At 66.7% G+C, this 19,958-nt stretch overlaps 2 protein-coding genes across 13 annotated transcripts in view; one reads left to right on the plus strand and one right to left on the minus strand.

Moving 5' to 3' along the window:
- The window catches only part of TNS1 (tensin 1), a 67,839-nt gene extending 60,572 nt beyond the window's left edge, over positions 1–7,267 (minus strand). For all 11 annotated transcript variants that reach the window (XM_054208899.1, XM_054208913.1, XM_054208912.1 and 8 more), the window contains exons 1-3: positions 7,210–7,267; positions 3,450–3,564; positions 2,163–2,200 (exon numbers count right to left, since the gene is read on the minus strand). In XM_054208899.1, coding sequence (XP_054064874.1) covers positions 2,163–2,200; positions 3,450–3,564; positions 7,210–7,242 — 186 coding nt within the window. In that variant the 5' untranslated portion in view covers positions 7,243–7,267. The remainder of the gene's footprint in view (positions 1–2,162; positions 2,201–3,449; positions 3,565–7,209) is intronic.
- A 5,277-nt stretch (positions 7,268–12,544) lies between these two features.
- Positions 12,545–19,776, plus strand: RUFY4 (RUN and FYVE domain containing 4). Of its 2 annotated transcripts, XM_054208914.1 has the most exons (12): positions 12,557–12,623; positions 13,439–13,543; positions 14,517–14,578; positions 14,945–15,051; positions 15,402–15,527; positions 15,793–15,899; positions 16,056–16,199; positions 16,843–17,938; positions 18,017–18,123; positions 18,814–18,960; positions 19,187–19,318; positions 19,387–19,776. In XM_054208914.1, exons 3-12 carry the CDS (start codon positions 14,533–14,535, stop codon positions 19,487–19,489), a joined length of 2,115 nt encoding a protein of 704 aa, XP_054064889.1. In that variant the 5' UTR covers positions 12,557–12,623; positions 13,439–13,543; positions 14,517–14,532; the 3' UTR covers positions 19,490–19,776. The 2 variants fall into 2 exon arrangements, with proteins under 2 accessions (XP_054064890.1, XP_054064889.1); XM_054208915.1 differs by lacking the exon at positions 13,439–13,543 and having other exon boundaries at positions 12,545–12,623.
- The last annotated feature ends 182 nt before the right edge of the window (positions 19,777–19,958 follow it).

Below are 19,958 nucleotides of genomic sequence, written 5' to 3' on the forward strand. Positions count from 1 at the left end.
GGCCCACATACACGCCAGTGTTGTCCCCCCCCATATCCCCATCACATCCATGATATCTCCTGGTACCCCACATCCATCACCTTCAGCACAACCCTTCACACCCTGCCAGCCCCGCTACCCACACCCCTATTTCTCCCCCCTCCCACCCTACCCAGTCCATTTGGGGGTTTTAACTGGGGTTTTCCCCCCCAACTGGGTCAGGAGGCAGCTGGCCAGGAATTGGCTGTGCTGGGAGGCAGCCTGGGGGGCAGAACAAGGGGTCAGAGTAGGTCCCAAGGGGGTAAATAGGGGGACCAAGGGGAAGATGCTGCCAATATAGCTCTTGTGGGACTGGTTCCAGGGACAGGAGCCACCAGAGGGGGGACACTGGGACCTCATCAGCCTCTCCAGGGCAGGAGGAGGAAGCGCTGGGGGGTGCAGCTGCCAGCATTTTGGGGGTGAGCCCATCTTCCCACTCCAAAGTATCCTGGGGGTGCAGGGGTTAAACACGAGGGGCTTCAGGTAGAACAAGAGGCTGTTTTTGCTCTGTGCCAAGCCCCCTCCCCACACGCCGCCCTCCCTGTAGACCCTACAATAACAAGCCGGCGTGTGAGTCAGCTGGCCGCTTGCCCGGCCGGAGGAGCCCCTCCCTGGGCGCTGGCCCAAAGGAGCTCTGCAGAAGGCCCCTGGCCCTGGCCCCATGCACGCACCCCCCCAGCAGCACACCCCTCGGCTAGCCGGCCCCACTGAGGCGGCTCCAGCTTCCAGCGAGCGTGGGAAGGGTGACGGAGGCTAATGAAATGCAGCCGGCTGCAGGAGCGAGCCACGGGCTGCTCCTGCGCGCAGACTACTCAGATGCTGGGACCCTCGTGTGACACACACCCCCCCTTAGTGCACAACCCCATATCAGACATCAGAGAATCCCCACTGGGCACACGCCCAAACACACGCGCTTCCCGACACTCCCTCCTGCCTGGAAACCACTGGCAGATGCTCCCCGCCACCGCCTGCCGTACTGCGGGCATCCCCTCACCCCGTGTCCCCTTCACCTCTCCCCGCGGCACCCCGGCATTGAGGCAAAGCCGCCCCCTCTGGCCACAGCCCCCAGGCGCCTTTGGCAGAGGATTCTGAGGCTGGCACAGGGTCCTGAGGCTGGCACAGGGATGGCAAAGGGTCCCCACAACGGCATGGGGTTCCCAGGGTGGCACAGGGTCCTAGGATGGCACAGGGTTCCCAGAGTGGCACAGCCCCACCAAGCCCCCCGGCCACCTCTGCCTTGCCCGCTCAGGGCCCAGGGTGCCGGGCACGTCCCCAGGGTGTCCCTGCAGCCTCCACCTCCTTCCACCCTCCGGCCAGGGCCCGATGCCACGGCTGCTCCCAATGCCTTCCCCACGATGCCACCCACACTGCGGCACATTGCGATGCCCGACGCGTGCCGGGCCCCCGGCACAGGCCCCCTCAGGCCCTTCCTCTCCCTCCCTGCCCAGCCAGGCATGGGCACGGGCACAGGCATGGGCACGTCCCAGCCTACGCTGCCCGCCTAGGGCGTGCCAGCCTCTTCCCACCGGAGATGCCAGCCCCAGAGCCGGCTGGCACGCATGCCTCCTCGGGGATTCAGGAACATGCAACCTCCCCTGCCCCGGCAGCACCACAGTGGGCGCCGTGCCCACCTCCAGCTCGCTGGAGAACCTGGGTTGCCGTAGGGTTCCCCTCCACCGGTGCGGCAGCCGGACAGACGGATATCACCACTGGACATCCTCAGCTCCACTCCCTCCTGCCAGCCAGATCCGCCCCCGGTGGTGCTGGGTATCGGGAGAGGTGCCCAGCTGGCACGTGTGCCACCGGCAGCGCTTGGATGCGGCGCATGGCACCCACGTGCAGCAGCACCCACCCTGGCAAAGGGCACCCCACTCTGGGCAGCGGGACACTGACCCCCGCCAGCCCCCTCTGAGCAGGGCTGTCCCCCAAAACTCAGCCCTGTATCCGGACAGGCACGTGCACCCCAGCAGCAGGGTGGCACTGCCAGCCTCACCCACCAGTGATAGCAGTGCCACCACGACCAGCCCACAGCCCATCTGGGTGCCCATCCAGTGGGCTCAGTTGGCACAGACTGTGGCATCCACCCTCCAAGTCCCCAGTGACCCCCGGATAGGGATGGGCACGACTCAGGGCGCCGGCCTTACCTTGGCTTGGCACTTGGTGTGGCAGGAGAGCTTGCAGCCTGCAGGAGGGAGAGGGGACACGGGGTTAGTGAGGGCAGGACGGGGGACATTGGCATGGGGCAGCCCGTGAGCACCCCGCATGGGGGGCAGGATGGAGGGTGGCACCCAGCGCTGCGGAGCATGGAGCACCTCGGCTGCCGGGACATGCACACGGATGTCCACGCCTGGCACATGCGCACCCATACGCACCGAGTGGCACTGGCACAGCACGGCACCACGTACACACGCCTGCGGGGCTTGGGCACATGCCCCACGCACACGCGCCATTCCCCAATGGTGCCAACGTGCCAGGGAGCGTGCAGGCGTGCAATCCCCAGTGCCCGGGGCTGCACGGCGTGAAGGGAGGCCACGCACGGACACGTCTCATGAGGCCCCGCACGTGCACTGGCACGCATGAGCGTGCCACTGGGGTGCTGCCAGCGCCCATGCCCCCGCCTGCCCACACGATCCTGGTGCACGCTCACCGGTCCCCAGCAGAGGACACGCATCCATGTGTCCGACTGTCTGCCGCTGCTGGGAACACGCACTTATACATGGCACTGCCATGCTGCCCGGGCAGCCCTGCAAAGCCACACGGTCCCCTCCCCAGGGAACATGGGTGTCCCCCATGTGGCGTGGCCCTGGCCACGGCCACCCCCAGGCCCTGTTTCCCCCCCCCCGCCCCGGGGGCTGTTTCCCGAGGTGCAGGAAGCCACATTGTTCCCGCGTTTCCGCCCGCCGCCCCTCGCACGGGGCTGGGCAGCGCCGCACACGTGCAAGGGGCCGCGGCATTGCCCGTGTCCCACCGGCCACCGCGGGCACCCGTCCCTGTGCACAGACCCGCGTGCCTGCGCACACGCGTGCGGCGACCGTGGCACACGCGTGTGCAGCTGACAAGCAGCCACATGCACACAGGCGCCTGCCTCCACGTGCCGCCCTCCTCCCAGCCACCCTCCCCACCGCAAAGGTGTCCCCGCAGGCCCCTGCACACCCACAGGCTGGCACAGGCACGTGTCCCCATCCTCGTGCGCACGCAGGGACACACACGCCTGCACACGCTGACACACACACACACACAGGCGCGGGCACTCACGGGCTTTGACGCCTCTCGTACACACACAAGCGCCTTCACGACCACGCACGCTCACTGGCGGCCTGCTGCACAAGCACCGGTGCAAGGAGGGCAGCTCCGTGCCAGCACGTGCACCGTCCTCCCGACCCCCCCCCAATCCCCCATGGCACACGCGTGTGCCCACACCCCCGGCTCACCTCGGCAGGTGCTGCCCTGGCGCGTGATGGCCTGCCGGCAGATCCCGCATGCCTTCACCTTCTTGAAGCTCGTCATCTTGAAAGTGTGTGCTGGGGGGGCCTCCAGGTCCTGGGGCTGGGGAGGCGGGGGGGACACACACAGGGTTTTGTCAGCAGGAGCGAGGTGGCAGGGAGAGCGGGGCACCCAGCCCTGCCCTGCCTCAGTTTCCCCACGTGGATACACGCGTCCCCCACACACACACCCCATCAGCTGGGGCCGTGGCTCTCTGTGGCAGGGCCGTGGGAAGGTGGGCACGGCGTGGGGGGGACGGACCCCCGACTTCTGCCCGGCTGGGCAGGGGGCGGTGCAACACCCCCCACCCCCCCCACCCCCCGCCGCGGCGGACGCTTTAAATAGTCTCTGGCGCCCCCTGGCGGTGTGCGACGCACGGGGGGGCATGTGGGGGGTGTGTGTATACACACGATGTGCGCGCACACATGACCACAGGGGTGTGAGCATGTGGACACGTACGTGTGTGTGTGTGCACAGATGCGTGTGTACGTATATGCGTGTGTGTGCGCACAGGGGTGTGTGTGCGCACGTAGACGCGTGTGTGCACAGATGTGTGTGTCTGTGCACAGATGCGTGTGTGCGTGCGCCTGTGTGTGTGTGTGCACAGACGTGTGGGGGCGTGCACACGGACGCGTGTGTATGTGCACAAACGTGTGCGTGCATGCACGTGTGTGCACACAGATGAATGTGTGTGTGTGTACATGCACATGTATGTGCAGAGATGTGTATGTGTCCACAGAGGTGTGTGTGCGCACGCCGACGTGCGTGTCTGTGCACAGATGCGTGTGTGCATGTACACGTGTGTGTGCACAGATGTGCGGGTGGGTGCACACAGATGTGTGTGCATACACATGCATGAGCGTGCACAGACGTGTGCGTGCAGACGTGTGCATGTATACACATGTGTGTGTGTGCACAGACATGTGTGCGGTTGTGCCTCCTGGCACGCTGGTGCATTCGCATGCGTGTCCCCGTCACTGCGTGTCCGTGCACAAGCGTTTCTGTGCACACGTGTCCGCAGGCACAAGCGCGTGTGCCTGCATGCATGGGGGGGGCAACACGCTTGTATGTCCATATGTGTGTGAAAACGTGTGTGCATGTGAGCACACGTGAATGCACATGTGTAAACGTGTGCGTGCATGCACATGTGGGAATACACAGATATGTGTGCAAACGCACACGCACACACCCAGGTCCGTGCAGGCACTGCCAGAAGAGTGTCACTCAGTGTCACACCGTGTTTTGGGGTGCGGGCAGGGCAGGGGTGGGGGGCATCGGGGGTGCAGTGCCCCCATGAGCGTGAGGGGCCATGCCCACCCTGCCTGGCGTAGCCCACAGATCCAAACGCATGCAGGCACCGTGGTGTGAGCGTGCAAGCGTGTGCGTGTGCTCACACACGGGGGTGGAGGGCAGAGGGGGGGTCCTGGCACAGCTGCAGGCAGCCAGCACCCCTCCTGACACCCCCCCGGTTGTTTTCGGCAGGGGTTGGGGGGGGAAGCTAACCCCTGGCAGCGCACCAGCTCTGCCTACCCACCCGCCGCCAGATGAAGACATGAGCCCCCGTAAATCCACCTTTTCATGCCAAGACTAATGAGATTAAGCAGAGGCCCAGCGGCCCCCCCCTCTGCGCCTCGCCCGAGCGCCCTGCTCTCCTCCAGCCTCGGCACTGTGACAGAGCTGGGGGGGTGCCAAACTGTTGGGGTGCCGGGTACCCCCCCCCCCCCGCGAAAAAAACCCTCCCTGCCTCAGTTTCCCTGCTGCACACATGGACGGGCAGAAGGGCTGCACACGGGCACTGCGTGCGTGCAAACACCCCCGGGGCCGTGAGGCTGCACGTGTGTCAGGTCGCTGCCTGCACACGCACGCCTGCAAGCGTGCACATCCCCACCAGCCACAGCAGCAGCAGACACATGGGCACATTTCCGTGTTCCCACGTGCGGGTCCATGTGCAATTGTGTGCACGCTCCCACGGGTCCGTACACGCGTGTGCAAGCCCCTCTTCCCTGGGCACCTGCTCCTACAAAGCCACTCGCTGGTCCCCTGGTGCTTGTGCCACCCTTCCAGGGACCAGGCTGTACAAACACACATGCACACGCGTGTGCACAGGCGTACAGTCACCCATCCGGCAGCCGTGGGAAAAGCTCCCCCGGGCTGGGGGCTCCCACGTCGCAGTTGCTGGGTGACAGCAAGGCCTAGCGATGCCATGAGCTTGTTTGCATATGCAAAGCAGCATCTTTGCTGCGGGGTGCCCCGGGAAGAGGCTTTGCCCCCTGCTCCCAGGGACCCAGCCGGGATGCTCAGGGATGCCCACACGTCTCCCACGCACACACCCCCCCCACCCTGCCCTGGCCCCACATGTTAGCATGGGCCTGCTTCATTAACGGCAATTATTCTCACTAGGGTAAGAGCTGCCCCCCCACTGTTTCCCACCCCACAGAGTCCCCTCTGCTTGTGCTGTTGCCAACATCATCCCCATGCCAGGGGGCTGCCAACGCAGCACCCGGCTTTATGTCCCCACCTCCCTGTTAGCTGGGGGGGGGGCACCCTGCCCCCACAGTGACACCCTGCCAGCCCGTGAACCAGCCCCTCCCACGAAACAACCCTGTCCCAGCTCCACACTGGCAGGACCCCAGTTAGCCTCCCTGCCCCCAGGGCTGGGAACTGCTGGGGGGATGCATGGGAGGGCTGGGGGGCCTCTTGGGGATGCCATCTAGGTACCCACCCATGGGTACCCACCTCCAGGGGCCTCCCCACACACAGTGCGGGGGGGGTGGGGCACAGGTATCCCTGGCCATGGGCCCCCCAACACACAGACCAAAGGAGGCTGGAAGGGGACCCAGGTGTCCTGGGCTGGAAGAGGCACCGGGGAGAGATGCCAGATTAATCAGGAGCTGGGAGGCCTGGGTTCATTGCCCAGCACTGCAGAAAGGTGCGGGGGGGTGGGGGGGGTGGGGGAACTGGGACACCCAGTTCCCCTGAGGCTGCAAAGCTTAGGCTGGGGAGGGGGGGGGGACGACGACAACAGGACCAGGACAGTTGGGTCCAGCACTGTGGGCTCAGGGCCACCCAGTGCCTTGCACCCCACCGCTCACCTTGGTGACTCGGGAGGGAGGGCCGTGCCCCCAACCCCCCCATAAACTAGATCCCCCCCAGTCTACCCAGTTTCTCTCCCCTCCAGTGGGGCAGCAGAGCCTTGACGTGGGGAATGGTGGGGGCGTCCCCACCCTCCCTATCCTTAACCCCACACCCCCTCCATAGGTACACACACATCCCCCCCCTCAGTCCCTGTCCCGCATCCCATCCCAGTTCCCCCTTCCTGCACCCCCCATCCCGCTGCCCAGCGACGCAGCTCTCCCGGGCTGGGTCCCGCTCCACGCCCCCCGATCCCCGGGGCTCCTCCCGGCCCCGCTCCCGGTCCGGTCCCCCCAAGTCCCGCCCCAGTGTCCAGCCGTCCCTGACGGTCTCCGCTGTGTCTCTGTTCCCCTAGAGCCGGTGCCGGTCCCACACCGCCGGCTCCCCCGGCTCCCAGTACCCCTGTCCCGATGCAAAAACCCCCGCTCCGTCCGGTCCCCCCCCCGCCACCAGCTCCCATCCATCGCCCGCTCCCGGGACCAGCCCCGCTCGGAGACCCCGCTGCGGGGCCCCCCCCGCGCTGCTGTCCCGCTCCCCCCGGTGCCCCCCCGGTACCCCCCCCGGCGCGGGCCGTACCCAGAGCAGGCAGGAGAGGCAGAGCCCGGTCATGCTGCCCGCGGCGCGGCCCCGTGGCCGGCCGACCCCCCCCCCCGGCCCCCTCGCTCCGCCCGCCCGCCAGCCCCGCCCCGGGCCCACACCGCCCCCCCCAGCCGGGGGGAGAAGGGGGGCGGCCCGACCCCACAGCGCCCACCGACGACCCGGCCGAGGTGGCTCCGGGGGCGGCCAGGACCCCCACCCCAGCAGAGGGGCTGCGGGACTGGAGGGGCCGGAGTGAGGCTGTGGGTCGTCCCGACCCCCCCCCTTCTCCCTCCCCCCCCCCAACATTTGGGATCCATTTCCTCCGCTGACACGGGGGGCACCCGCCACCCACCTCTTCCCCATCCCTCCTCCGGCCTCCAGCGGCTCCTGCGGCGGGGTGCCCCCCCCCCATCCCCAGCCGTGTCCCCTGGGTGGTCCCGGGATGGGAGACGGGGAGGGATCGGCGGACATCCGTGCGCCGAGCTGGGGGGCCTCAGCGAGGGGGGGACAACCTCCAGGCGGGACGGAGAGCGGCTGGCAGCCCGCGGCCCTGGCGGGGATGAATTTGGCAGGGGGTGCCCCAGCCCCTCCGGGGGTGCCTGGCCGGGCAGCACCCGGCTCCCTCCCACCATCCCCCCCGCCCCTGCCAGCGCTGACTCCGGCTCCAGCCTGGAAACTTGTGCTCAGCTGGCCGTGACCATGAGGCTGTGAGTCAGGGTGGGGGACGCGCCGGGGGGAAGGACACGCTGGCAGGACGAGCCACGGCTGGCACTGGGACGTGGGGACATGGGCACGGCGGAGATGCGGGCACTGTAATGCCACCCCACCCCCCCGTGCCTCAGTTTCCCATCTGTACACTGTGTGCAGCCACCAGCCTGGAGAGGAAGGGCAGGGTGGGACATCGAGGGGGGTCTGCCCTTCCCAGATGCTGAGGTGGCTTCTGACCCCCCCAAAGTGCAGCACCTTCTCTCCAAAACATGCGTGTCCCACCACCCCGCTGCTCTGCTGTGCCTGCGCGGCCCATGGTAGAGGTACACCACACACCTCTAGGTATATCTGGGGATGTGCCAGCTGGGACAGGGGAGGATGGGGACAGCACCCCCTGACCCCCCATGCCAGCTAGGGCCAGGGGCAGAGGGAGGCTGGGGGGCCTGATGCTGCTCACAGCACCAAACAGACGGGGAGCACCCATCTGTGCACACACACACACACACACCCTGGCATTACAGCCCTCATTAATCAGGCTCGTTACTGCCCACAAATGAAAGCCCCAATGGAGAGGGGTGTCCCCACCCCCCCATAAATCACCCCCTCCCATTCACTGCTGAGACAAGCCCAGGCCCCTCATAAGGGCAGGGACAAGGGTCATGCAATGAGGACAGGGTGGCTGCAGGGACACTGCCCGTGAGCATCATTTAGGGCTCATTTTCTCAGCAGGGGGGCGCAGACGGGGGCACTTAGCCCAGGGACACCCCTTCCCCAGGTACCACTGGTGCAGGCATGTACCCCCAGTGCAGGGCCAGCCTTGGCAGGAGTCCTCTGCATCCCCCTCCCAGGGTCACAGTGTCCCCAAGCCCCCCATGCCTGCTTCCAGCAGAGCTGTCCCCGCACTGTCCTTGGGTGCACAGGGCACACGCACATGTCGCACACGCACCCCCCCTTGCGTACACGCCGGGGCACACTCACACACACCACACATACAGCCCACGTCACGCATGGGTGGTGGGCACCCGCATGTGTGGGTGCCTGTCTGGGCACAGGAAGGGCTGGGGGACACCCCTCTAACATCTCACACCAGTGTAAAGCCCCACGGCTACGGCACCCACCGCACACGCATGTGCTAGGGGGCATGCACACGCACCCACGCAGCGACACGCACCCCACGGCAGCTCCCCCAAGGCCGGCTGTGCACCTACACTCCTGCGAGCTGCAGCTCACTCTCACCCCAGCCCCATCTGCATGTTCATGAACACACGCACACACAAGCACACATGTGTGTTACGCACCCCCACGAGTCCCTGTTCTCGCACCCGCATCAGGGACACACGGACACAGGGATGGACATGGGACTGCACAACCACCGCCCCACACCTCACCAGTGCCACCCACACACCCACAGCCCTGAGCACCCACCCGTGCCCCCGGCGGCTCACGGTCCTGCGCCCCCGGCATGCGCTGGGCTCCCCAAGCAGCTAGGGGCCTCTCCCTCCTCCAGGCTGGGTCTCTGCCCTGGCACATACTGGCCTGTCACCACCCTGCAGTGACACTCCCCCAGGCGCTGCCTGGTGGTGGCTTTGGCACCCACTTTGCTGGCACGGTGCAGCCTGAGTGGCCTGTGCCACCCCACCGGGCACGGGGCAGCTTCCCAAAAGTTAAGGAACCAAGTGAGGGTGGTGAGTGGAGCCCCATGCCCTCCACCAGCCTCCCCCCTCCCTGCCTCAGTTTCCCCAGCACAAGCGGCATAACAGGATGGGTCCCCGCGCTGGGCACTGCATGGGCACAGGGATCCCCCCCATGCGGGGCAATCCTTTGCCACAGGGATCCCACACACACCAGGTGCTGATGGGCACAGGGATGCCCCATGCCGGGTGCTTATAGGCACGGGAGTCCCCCACACTGGGCACCTTTTTGGGCACAGGGATCCCGCACAGACTGAGCACTTTGTGGGCACAGAGCTCCCCAGTACCGGGTGCTTACTGGTACAGGGATCCCCCATGCTGGGCACTTTATGGGCACAGGGATCTCTCCTGCCATGTGCTTTATGGACACAGGGGTCCCCTCACACTCGACACAGGGGTCCCCCCGTTGTGGGTGCTGTAAGGACACTGGGACACCCCCCACCTCTACACTGACTCTGTAAGGACACAGGGATCCCAGCAGATCCCTCCCTGTGAAACGCTGTACAGCAGATCCCCTCCAGCCAGGCACTGCAGGGGCCCGGGGGTGCGAGTTATAGGCTGGGGGGGGTCACAATGCCACGCTGGGGGGGACACAAGGAGGGACAAAGGACATGCCCGGCACCCTGGCATGCATACACACGGTTTAACCCCCCGCTGCCCGCAGCAGGCAGGGCCAGCCCCAGCCTGTACCCCCATCCCCCTGGCACCCCCGGAGCCCGCCCCAGCTGCGTGCCTTCCCCCCACCCCCCGCAGACCCTGACCCTAACGCCGTGCCCGGCGGTGCCCGCTTACCTCCCGGTGGCGGCAGGCGCGGAGGGGCAGGAGGCAGGACACCAGGGACTTCCCCCAGCGAACCAAGGTGGCAAAGCACCAGCTCAACCGGGTCATGGTGCCCCCGACCGGGGGTCACCCGGCCGGGGAGGGGGGCTGCAGGGACCGACCCCTGCCCAGAGCACGCTCGGGGGAGCGGCCAAACCCAGCCGTGCTCCCCCGGCTGCAACAAGCTCCGGTGCCCGGACAGTGCCCAGGAGGTGCCCGGCGGTGGGCACGGGGCTGTGTGGCGATGGGCCGGGGGGCTGCGGTCCCACCGGGTCCTGTCCCCGTCCCCCCCACCCCGCTTCCCCCCGCGGTCCCCCCAGCGTCGCCTGCGCGCTGGCAGCCAGGCAGGGAGCACCGTGCCCGCCCATGTCCTGCAGTGCTTGGGTGGGAGCCAGCTCCGACACGCTCCCCCTCCTCCTTCTCCTCCTCCTTCTCCTCCTCCTCCTCCTCCTCCTCCTCCCCGCACACGGGGCTCGGCACCCCCCGGCCTCACCTGCCTGCCCCCCGGGCACTGCATCCCCTGGGCTGGATGCTGGACCCTAACAGTGCCCCACCACCCCCACCCCCTCCAGCCCCCTTCGGTTTGGGGATGCAGGAACCCGGACGCCTGGGTTCAATCACAGCTCAACCCGCGACCCGCCCCCCCCGCGACCCTGTCTCAGTTTTCCTCCGGCACCCCCTGCCCACCCCAAGCCCTAAATGACAGTGACTGCACATGGCGGGGCTTCCCTGCCTCTCTGCCCCTCCCCAGCACCCCACTGAGCCTCTCCCCAGGAGTCTGAGCACACACTCAGGGACCCCGCCCCCAGTCCCCCCCAGCAGGGTCCCCTCTTCAAGACCATGCCCAGCTGATGCCCCATGCTGTGGGCACAGTGTTACCCAGGGGAACCCCTCACCACAGGACACCCCGACATGGCCCTGGGCACCCCCACCGCACCATGGGGCTTGCACAGGGCAGGGGGACAGGCTGCACCCCCTGCAGCTGCACCAGGTACCCCACACCCCCCCGCACCAATCGGGGTAGTGTCAAGGCGGGTGGTGGCAGCAGCCCCCGATGCCAACACAATGTCATGGTGATGCCGGGGCAAGGACCCATCCCCATGGGGCAGCTGCCAGTGCCAAGCGTGGGCAGCAGCCATGCCAGGCCTGGGCACTAATTGCATTTGCCCCGGGAAGGCTCCTAATGAGCAGCAGCACCACGGAGGTGTGCAGGGGGCAGGGGTTTTGGGGGGGTCCCACACACTTCACAGCTATCCCCCCCACACCCCTGCTGGGCTGGCAGAGGGTTGGCGGGCAGGGGGTTCCAGGGTATGGCCCCCCCACCCCAAGCACCAGGGAGGTGACATCACCACTGGCTCCATCGTCCCCCACCTCCATTTAATTAGCAGATGGCCCCCGGACCCCCCCCCACCAGGCAGCGCCAGGCCTGTGCAGGGCCATTAGCTTTATTGGCTGCGCTGAACGAGGGCCAGGCCTCGTTAATTGAATTGCACCCGCGCCAAGGGCAGGCAGGCGTCTTCTCACCCCCCCTCCAGCCCCCAGCAACCCCTCCCTGGCCCTTGGCTGGGCCAGGGACAGGGGACCCCACAGCCAGGGGACCAGGGTGGCACCCATCCTGGTGAGGGGTGGGCAGGGGCACAGCCCCCCCACGGGTGTCAGTGTCCTGCCCGTGGGGTGCCTGGTGGGGGGCAGGCGGTGCTGGCGGGGGGGTGTGACCCACGCATGTGTGTGCACGCACACCCGAGTGCCCTCTCAGCCCCACGGCCACACCAGCCACACGTATGTGGCTGGCAGCTACACGCAGCCTGCACACGCGTGCAATCACACACACGTGTGCACACACATGTGCATTCCTCCCCCCCCGAAACAGTGCAGTGATGCTCTACTGCACCCCCCAGCACGTTGTCCACCCCCCGCATCCGATGCGGGGTGCTGTCTCCATGCCCGCAGGGCCACCCACTGCAGGGTGGCACAGAGCAAGGGGGTTACCCCAAGCACTGCCACCAGTTCCCCCATGCCCCCCAGCTGCTCGGGGACACCCTGTGTATGGGCCAACACTCCCCCTCCGGGAGCCAGGAGGGTGCGGGGAGGCCCAGGCTCCTGCTCAGCATCACTTCCTACTTTCACTTTGGTGCGAGCCGACGCCAGGCCTGGGGGAGGCGGGTGCCCCCCAGGCCCCCCGGGGTGGCACAGGTAGGGACAGCGGGTGCTGCGAGGGGGGGAAAGGATGTGGGGACAGCTGGGCATCCATGGGGGCATCCACCAAGCTGGATGGTGGCGGGGAGCAGGGTGGCAGTAGGTACCCATGCCTGGCACTGGGGGGTTTGAGCTGGCGTCACCCCTGGCCCCCCGACAGGGGTTTAGTCCCCACCCTAGAAGGAGCCCGCAGGGCAGGGCTGGCACAGCAAAGGGGGACAGGGAGAAGCACGGTGGGTGAGGGGCACTGCAGGGCTGAGAGCCCCCCCAGGCACAGAGAGCAAGGGGGGAGCCTTGCCCAGGGTGTCCTGGGAAGAGTTTGCCCCCCAGCTCTGGGCATAGACCCCATGTGGGGGCAGATGCCCAGGGGGGCTGTGGGCCTTGCTGGAGTGGGCTGCAGCTCCCGGCGGGGTGTCTCTGTGCCCAGGGGCTGTTGCCTCCGGGGGCTGTTGTGCATGTGAAGGGGGGCTCTGTGCCAGGGGCTGCTGCTGCCCCAGGGGTGCTGTTGGCTGCTGCTGTCTGTGTGTGGGTCCCGGACCCCCTCCCCAAAAACTGGACGGGGGAAACTCAAAGCATTCCCAAGCCTCATTCCCATGGGAGGGCATCAGGGTCCACCCCAGGTCTTTACCCCGCCCAGGGGCTGCACAAGGGGACCAGCCTCGGTGACCCCCTCCCCAAAACTGGCACCCCCCAGACCAGGGAGCTGGGTGCCAAGGGGCCAAGCCATGATTCACAATGTGATGCAGGGTGGGCAGGGGGTGGCTCCTGCAGCCACCCCCCCCCCCGACCTCCCACACTTCCTCCTGGCCAAGGTACAAAAGGAGAAGCGGTCGGGAGCAGCTTAGGCGCGGGGACACACCGGCATCCCCCTGGCACCCAGCGAGCACCTCGGGGCACCCCACAGCTCCCAGCCACAGGTAAGGGGCTCCTCTTCCCGGGGGAAACTGAGGCACGGGCAGGATGGGCAGGCAGGAAGATGGCTCGTCCAAGGTCACTCAAGGGCACCGTGACGGAAATCCAGTCATCTGCAATCCTGTGTCCTGCTCTGCCTGCTGTGGCAGGGGCACAGGATGCTCACGCACGCTTGGGCACGCTTGGGCACACACGGTCCTGTGAGCGCACACGCACCCTGCCGTGCGTGCCCCCATGCACCCAAGTGTGTGCTCCCCCAGCCCTGTGCCCAGCCACTACCTGCAGTGACAAGCCCCCGACCTGCCAGCTCCATGAGTGCTGTCCCTCCCCCTGTCCCCAGGGTGCCACCCGCTGCCCCCCCAAAACCACCCCTCTGCACTGTACCCCCGGCCCCCCAACCCCACGCCCACAACACCCCCAAACCTCGTGCAGGCAGCATGCTGCGCCAGGGGGCTCTGCCTTGGGGGGGAGCTCAGTTTGGGGGACTGTGTGTTGGGGGCTGTGTGCCCCCTTTCCCTGCCCCCCCCCTGCCCCCCCGCAGCCCCCCACACTGTTCGTGCTGTGAGCAAAGGAAGCGAGAGCAGAAGCAAAGGCAGCGCTTCCCCTGCACCAAACCCACATCCTGAATCCTGGGGGACGGGGACAGGGACAAGGACAGGGACACACCAGGGTGGAGGGGCTCAGGCCCAGGAACCCCTCGAGGAATAGGGGCAGAGCCTGGGGGCACTTCAGGATAGGGCACATGGACAGCTAAAGGGGTACGGGGTGGGGCGCCTTTGCCCACCCCATACCTCCTACTCCATGTAGCGGGTAAGGAAAGGGGGTGCCTAAGCCCACCCCCTCTTACCTTAACAGCAGGCAGCTGGGGGTTGGAGCTGGGGGGCGGGGGGGGGCAGACTATCTCCTCGGGGCAGAGAGTTTGGGGATGCCAGGTGAGTGCCAGCCTGGCACCTCTCATCGCTGCCCCTGCCTTTGCAGACCCCTGGGAACAGCCATGGCAGGGGACGGGGAGCTCAACCGCGTCATCAAGGATCTGCAGAGTAAGTGTGCCAGCCTGTCCCCTGCCAGCCTGTCACATCTCACCCTGGCCATGCCGGGCCCCTCCTCACACCCAGCCCGTGGGCAGCAGGGGGGTGTCACTGCCAGGGGTGCACCAGAGCATCCCAGTGCCAACCCTACCAGTGCTGCCTGCTCCTGTCCTTGCTGCCAGCCCCAGGGGACCAGCAGTGCCCAGCGGGTACCTGTGCCCCTCTCTGCCCCTGCTGCCCCATTCCATCCTGGGGCAGGTTCCTCTTTCACACGACAGCAGAAATCCCCAGGGCTGGGAGCCAGGAGGCGGTGGGGAGGGGGATGGGATGAGGCAGGGTGCCCGCTGCCAGTGCCAGCTCAGCCCTGCCATCCCGCAGAGACCGTGGCCGAGCTGAACCATGGCTACCGAGAGCAGAACTTGCCGGTGACGGATGGGAGTCGGGAGCTGCACAGCCTCTGTGCCCAGCTGGAGTTCCTCCTCCAGGTACCCTGCTCCTCCATACCTGCCACTCCCTGCCTCAGTTTCCCCTGGGGCACAGCTGGGAGCAGAGGGGACCCCGTGCTGGCCCTTTTGGGGGGTGGGATGACCCCAGCCAGCGTTGCCCAGTCCTGAGCATCCCCAGCCATGTGAGTACCCGGGACCAGGCTCACCCACTTCCGCATGTGTAATTGCACATGCTGCAAAAGGGAAACTGAGGCATGGAGCCAGCAAGGAGGGGACACCAGGACCCACCCTGCTGGGGGAGCTGGCTGGATCCCAGCCCCACAAGGGGACAGCCTGGGACGACAGAGGACACCCCCAAATGAGCAAGCCCAAGCCCTTGTCTCTGCCAGTTCGACCTCAAGGAGAAGAGGAGCTTCTTTGGGCAGCGCAAGGACTATTGGGACTTCTTGTGCCAGGGCCTGGCACGGCGCCGGCAGGAGCACGAGGGTGTTCGCTTCGTCACCTCCCTGGACAAGGTGGGCAAGGGCTGGTGGGGCACCTGGGGTCTCATGCAGGCACACATGCATGTGCTTGTGCTTGTCTGCGGGTGCGCACACACTTGGGCACGGGCACACACTCATCAGGGCACTGAGGATTCACCCACTGGCCCTTTCTCCCCTCCGGGGTCCCCACTGCCTCCCAGCCCTGGCCCTGGGGACCCCCTTCCCTCCTGCACGGGCTGAGGGGGGGCGGGGGGGCAGGCTGGCGTGGCAGGCCTGGATAACCCCCTCTCCCCCCCAGCTGAAGACCCCCGTGGGCAGGGGCCGAGCCTTCCTGCGGTACTGCCTGGTGCACCGCCAGCTGGCAGAGTCCCTGCAGCTCTGCCTCCTCGACCCCGAGAGCCTGCGGTGAGAGTGGGGGGCACAGGGAGGGGATGCTCACCATGGTGGGAGGCACAGCCAGGGCGGGCAGCACCCGGCAGCACCCGGTCAGCAAGGATGCTGCAGGTGCTTGTGCCTGCCCGGGGGCACAGAGTGGTGTGTGAGCTGGTTTTGTGGTTGCAGTGAGTGGTACTACGCCCGCAGCCCCTTCCTGAGCCCCCAGCACCGGGCAGAGATCCTGGGCAGCCTCTACGAGCTGGATGGTGTCACCTTCCACCTGGCCCTGCGCAGAGCTGACCTGGACATTGCCTGGCCCATGTTCTCCGAGTGAGCCTGGGGATGTGGAGGTTATCAGGGGCATTGGGGTATCAGGGGTGCCAGGGGCACCAGGGACACAAGGGGCATCAGGGGCACCTGGGGCTCAGCATCACAGAGCATCACACGGGTGTCCCCCTGCCACCCTGGCCCTCCTGCGCCCGCAAAGGTGCCACATGTGCATGGACACACACACACTGCCATCCTCTGACAAGTACGTGCCCAGGCACAGGTCTGCTGCAGCACCGTGCCACTGTGACATCTGAGACACAGGGACACACGCGTGTGCATGCACACCCTTGCCCCTGGGCACACTTGCGCGGAGCACTTGTGGACACAGACGCTCTGCGCACTCACGCCTGCCCTGCTGCTTGCACGCTCCTGGGCACGCACTGCCACAAGCACACATGCAGCCCCCAGTTCCCCCCTGCCACCGCCATGGGGGTCTCCGGGTGACACCTGCTCTGCAGGTGTTTGGGCTGATGGTACTAGCCTCCCTGGTCCCCTGTCACCAGGTGCCACCCGGTGCCACCATCCCTGCTGCCCTCTCCATCTTCAAAGGCCGACCATGCCCAGGGAGTCCTGCAGGGAGGGTGGCAGTGCCTAGCTCACCCTGGGGGTGACCTGGTGGCCCTGAGTCTGGTGTCCCATCTAGGACACTGGTACGGCCCAGCCCTGTGTCCGGGAGCAGCCCGGCAAAGATGGCCCTGCAGACAGATGGCACCAGCATCGAGGCGCATGGATGGCCTGATGTAATCGCCCGTCCCATCACGTCACCCCGTGGGGTGCCAGCCCACCCGTGCCCACCCACCTTTACTGCCCCACGGACAGGGAGTGTAGAGGTGGAGGAGGAGGATGTGAAGGTGAAGGAGGATACGGAAGTGAAGAAGTATGTGGAAAAAGAGGATGAAGAGGAGATGGAGGAGGAGGAGGAAGAGGAGGAGGAGGAGGAGGAAGAGGAGAAGAAGGAGGAGGATGTGGACGTAGATGTGGAGGAAGACGTGGAGGTGGAGAAGAAAATGGAAGAGGAGGGTGAAGATGAGTTGGAGGAAGATGGGAAGGAGATGGAGAACGTGGATGTGAAGGAGATGGAGGATGCACATGGCGTTGGCAAAGCACCCCAGCCCAATGGTGACGAGGAGCCTGGCACGTCCCCACCACCCAGCACCGGGTGCATGCCAGGCTCCTCACCGCCAGTGCCCGGACAGCCGGATGGGACAGAGGCATCCCTGTGGGCACTGGTGTCCCGGCTGCGGGCCGAGCTGGGGCAGCAGGAGGCGGCGTTGCGGGAGCTGGCTTCCCGGCTGGCGCGGGAGCAGCGGCGGCACCGGCGGCAGGAGGAGTCCAGCGCCCGGTGTGCCCAGCTGCGGGCACAGGAGGCCGAGGCACTGCGGGAGACCAACACCTTCCTGGGGCAGGCACTGGCGGCGGCGGTGGCGGCGGGGGGCCCAGGAGCACTGGCACAGGCGCAGGAGGAGGCACAGGGCTGGCGGCAGGCAGCGGAGGAGCGGGGTGCCCAGCTGGCCGGGGCGCTGGCGGAGGCAGCAGCCCTGGCCTCACGCCTGCGGGAATGCCAGGCGGCACTGGCAGTGGGACCGATGGACAGACTGGAGGATGCCAGTGTCCCCAAGGAGGTGGCCGCTGTGGAGGAGGTGCTGCGGCAGGCACTGGAGCTTGCCCGTGGCCCCCTGGAGCCCCCGCTGGACCCCCAGGTGGAGGGAGAGCCTGGCACAGCCGCCAGCATGGCCGTGGTATGGGCAAGCCCAAGGGGACCCCATGGTGGGGCCGGGGGTTCAGGGGACCGGGGCTGAGCTCCCACTCTCCCACAGCGCCTGGCCGCCCTGGCCACCACAGCACAGGAGGAAGCCCGGCAGAGCCGGCAGCAGCTCCTGGCCCAGCGGCAGGAGGTGGCTCGGCTGCAGGAGCAGCTCAGCAGGTTGGGCAGGGACCCCCCGCTCCCACTGTCCCCCATCCCACTGATGCAGGGTTTCCCATGGGACCCACATGGTGCCCTGCTTGGATCCAGGGGAGCAGCTCCTGGGGATGGGCAGGGGGAAGGAGGGAAGGGTTTGGGGAGGGAGGGCTGGAGGGAGGCACCAATTTGGGGACTGAGAGGTAGGTGGAGGGGTGGGTGGGCAGAGGGGTGGAAGAATGAACTTGGGGAAAGCAGATGGGTGGAGGGATGGAGGGGGGGATGGAGGGGTGAATTTGAGATGAATAGAGGGGTGGGTGGATGGAGGGATGAATTTGGGGTGAATAAGCTGATGGGTGGGCACACAGAGGGATAGAAGGATGAATTTGGGACAAGTGGATGGAGGAACAGAGGGATGAATTTGGGGTGAGTAGATAGATGGATGGGTGGGCAGAAGGACAGAGGGGTAGGTGTAGGGAAGGACAGATGAACAGCTGGGAAACAGGTGGGTGGGTGGCTCTCCCGGCAGATGGCAAGGTGGCTGTGAGGATGGGGAGCCAGCTTGGGGATGGATGGGCAGCAGATAGAGGGAGGGAGGGAGGGAGGGAGGGATGGATGGATGGATGGATGGATGGATGGATGGATGGATGGATGGATGGATGGAGACAGGCAGCTGAGGGACAAGGGAACCATCTCCCTGCTGCCCCACTCCAGGGCCCGGCAGGATGGGGAGCGCTGGGCATCGGCACTGCAGCGGGCGCAGCGGGAGGCCCTGGAGCGGGAGGCCACGCGCGGCGCCGAGCAGGCACGGCAGCAGGAGCTCATCCGCGACATGAAGGGGCGGCTGCTGGAGCTGCTGCGGTGAGAGCCCCGGGGACCCCACTGGTGTGGGGCCATGCGCAGGTGGGGACACCCAAACCCCTTTGCCCAGAGGAGGGCACCAGAGCCCAGGCGAATTTTGCTCACCACCTTGGGAGACCTGGGGAGAGACTTGGGTGCCCACCTTGGGTCTGGGGAGCCAGGGCATGCTTCCAGACCCACGCCGCTGGGCACACTCCTGCTGGGGCTGACCTGTCCCCTCCCACAGGGAGAAGGACGCCTTGTGGCAGAAGACAGAGGGCATTGACACCCCGATGCCCAGCCCGGCGCCCCACGACACAGGGTTCTGCACCCGCTGCCACAAGGATTTCCGCCTCCTCTCCCGGCGGTACAACTGCAGGTGGGCTATGGGGGACACTGGGGGTGGCACCGGGATGGCACAGCTCTCACTGCCCGCTCTCTTGGCAGGCTGTGCCAGGGCAAGGTGTGCCACGCGTGCTCCGTGGACATGGGCAAGCAGGGGCGCTGCTGTCTCCTTTGCTACCAGCAAAGGCACCCACAGGCTACATAAGCCGGGACCACAGCCCTCGCACCATGCCCGGGACACCCCCTGCCCTGGCTGCCTCCTCTCCGACTTACCGGGGACGTAGGTGTCGGGGGCCTTCAGGCAGGTCCTGCTGCCCAACATTTTGGGTTTGAGACGTATCTTTCTTGTGGCTGGTCCACGGAGAAGAAAACAACCTATTCCTGCTACCCCTGTGGCTCCCGTGTCGTCTATCGGTCATCGCCGGATTGATCCCCACGCTGGGTGTGGGGTGGGGTGATGCTGGTATGGGGGTGTCAGCCCTCCTGGGGGGAACCATCCCCATAAGGGGTGTCCCAGCTGCAGCCACGCTGACCTGCCGTCTGCTCCATCCTGCAGCGGGAAGGCAGCAACAGGAAGGGGAGACGGTTCTTGGCCAACAGCCCTGGCTTCCTGCCAGGCTGGGAGGAACGGCTTGGGCAAGAGGTTTCCCAGATGCAAAGGTGATGGGCTGTCC

The sequence above is a fragment of the Rissa tridactyla genome, chromosome 7 (genome assembly GCF_028500815.1).
Source record: "Rissa tridactyla isolate bRisTri1 chromosome 7, bRisTri1.patW.cur.20221130, whole genome shotgun sequence".
Lineage (NCBI taxonomy): Eukaryota > Metazoa > Chordata > Aves > Charadriiformes > Laridae > Rissa > Rissa tridactyla.

What these genes read in the sequence shown, in the direction of transcription:
- RUFY4 (XM_054208915.1), top strand. Translation starts at nt 14,533, where the DNA reads ATGGCAGGGGACGGGGAGCTCAACCGCGTCATCAAGGATCTGCAGA. An exon ending in GCCTGGCCCATGTTCTCCGA is followed by an intron (nt 16,200 to 16,842) that starts GTGAGCCTGGGG and finishes TGTCCCATCTAG; the next exon opens with GACACTGGTACGGCCCAGCC. An exon ending in TCCCGGCGGTACAACTGCAG is followed by an intron (nt 19,319 to 19,386) that starts GTGGGCTATGGG and finishes CTCTCTTGGCAG; the next exon opens with GCTGTGCCAGGGCAAGGTGT.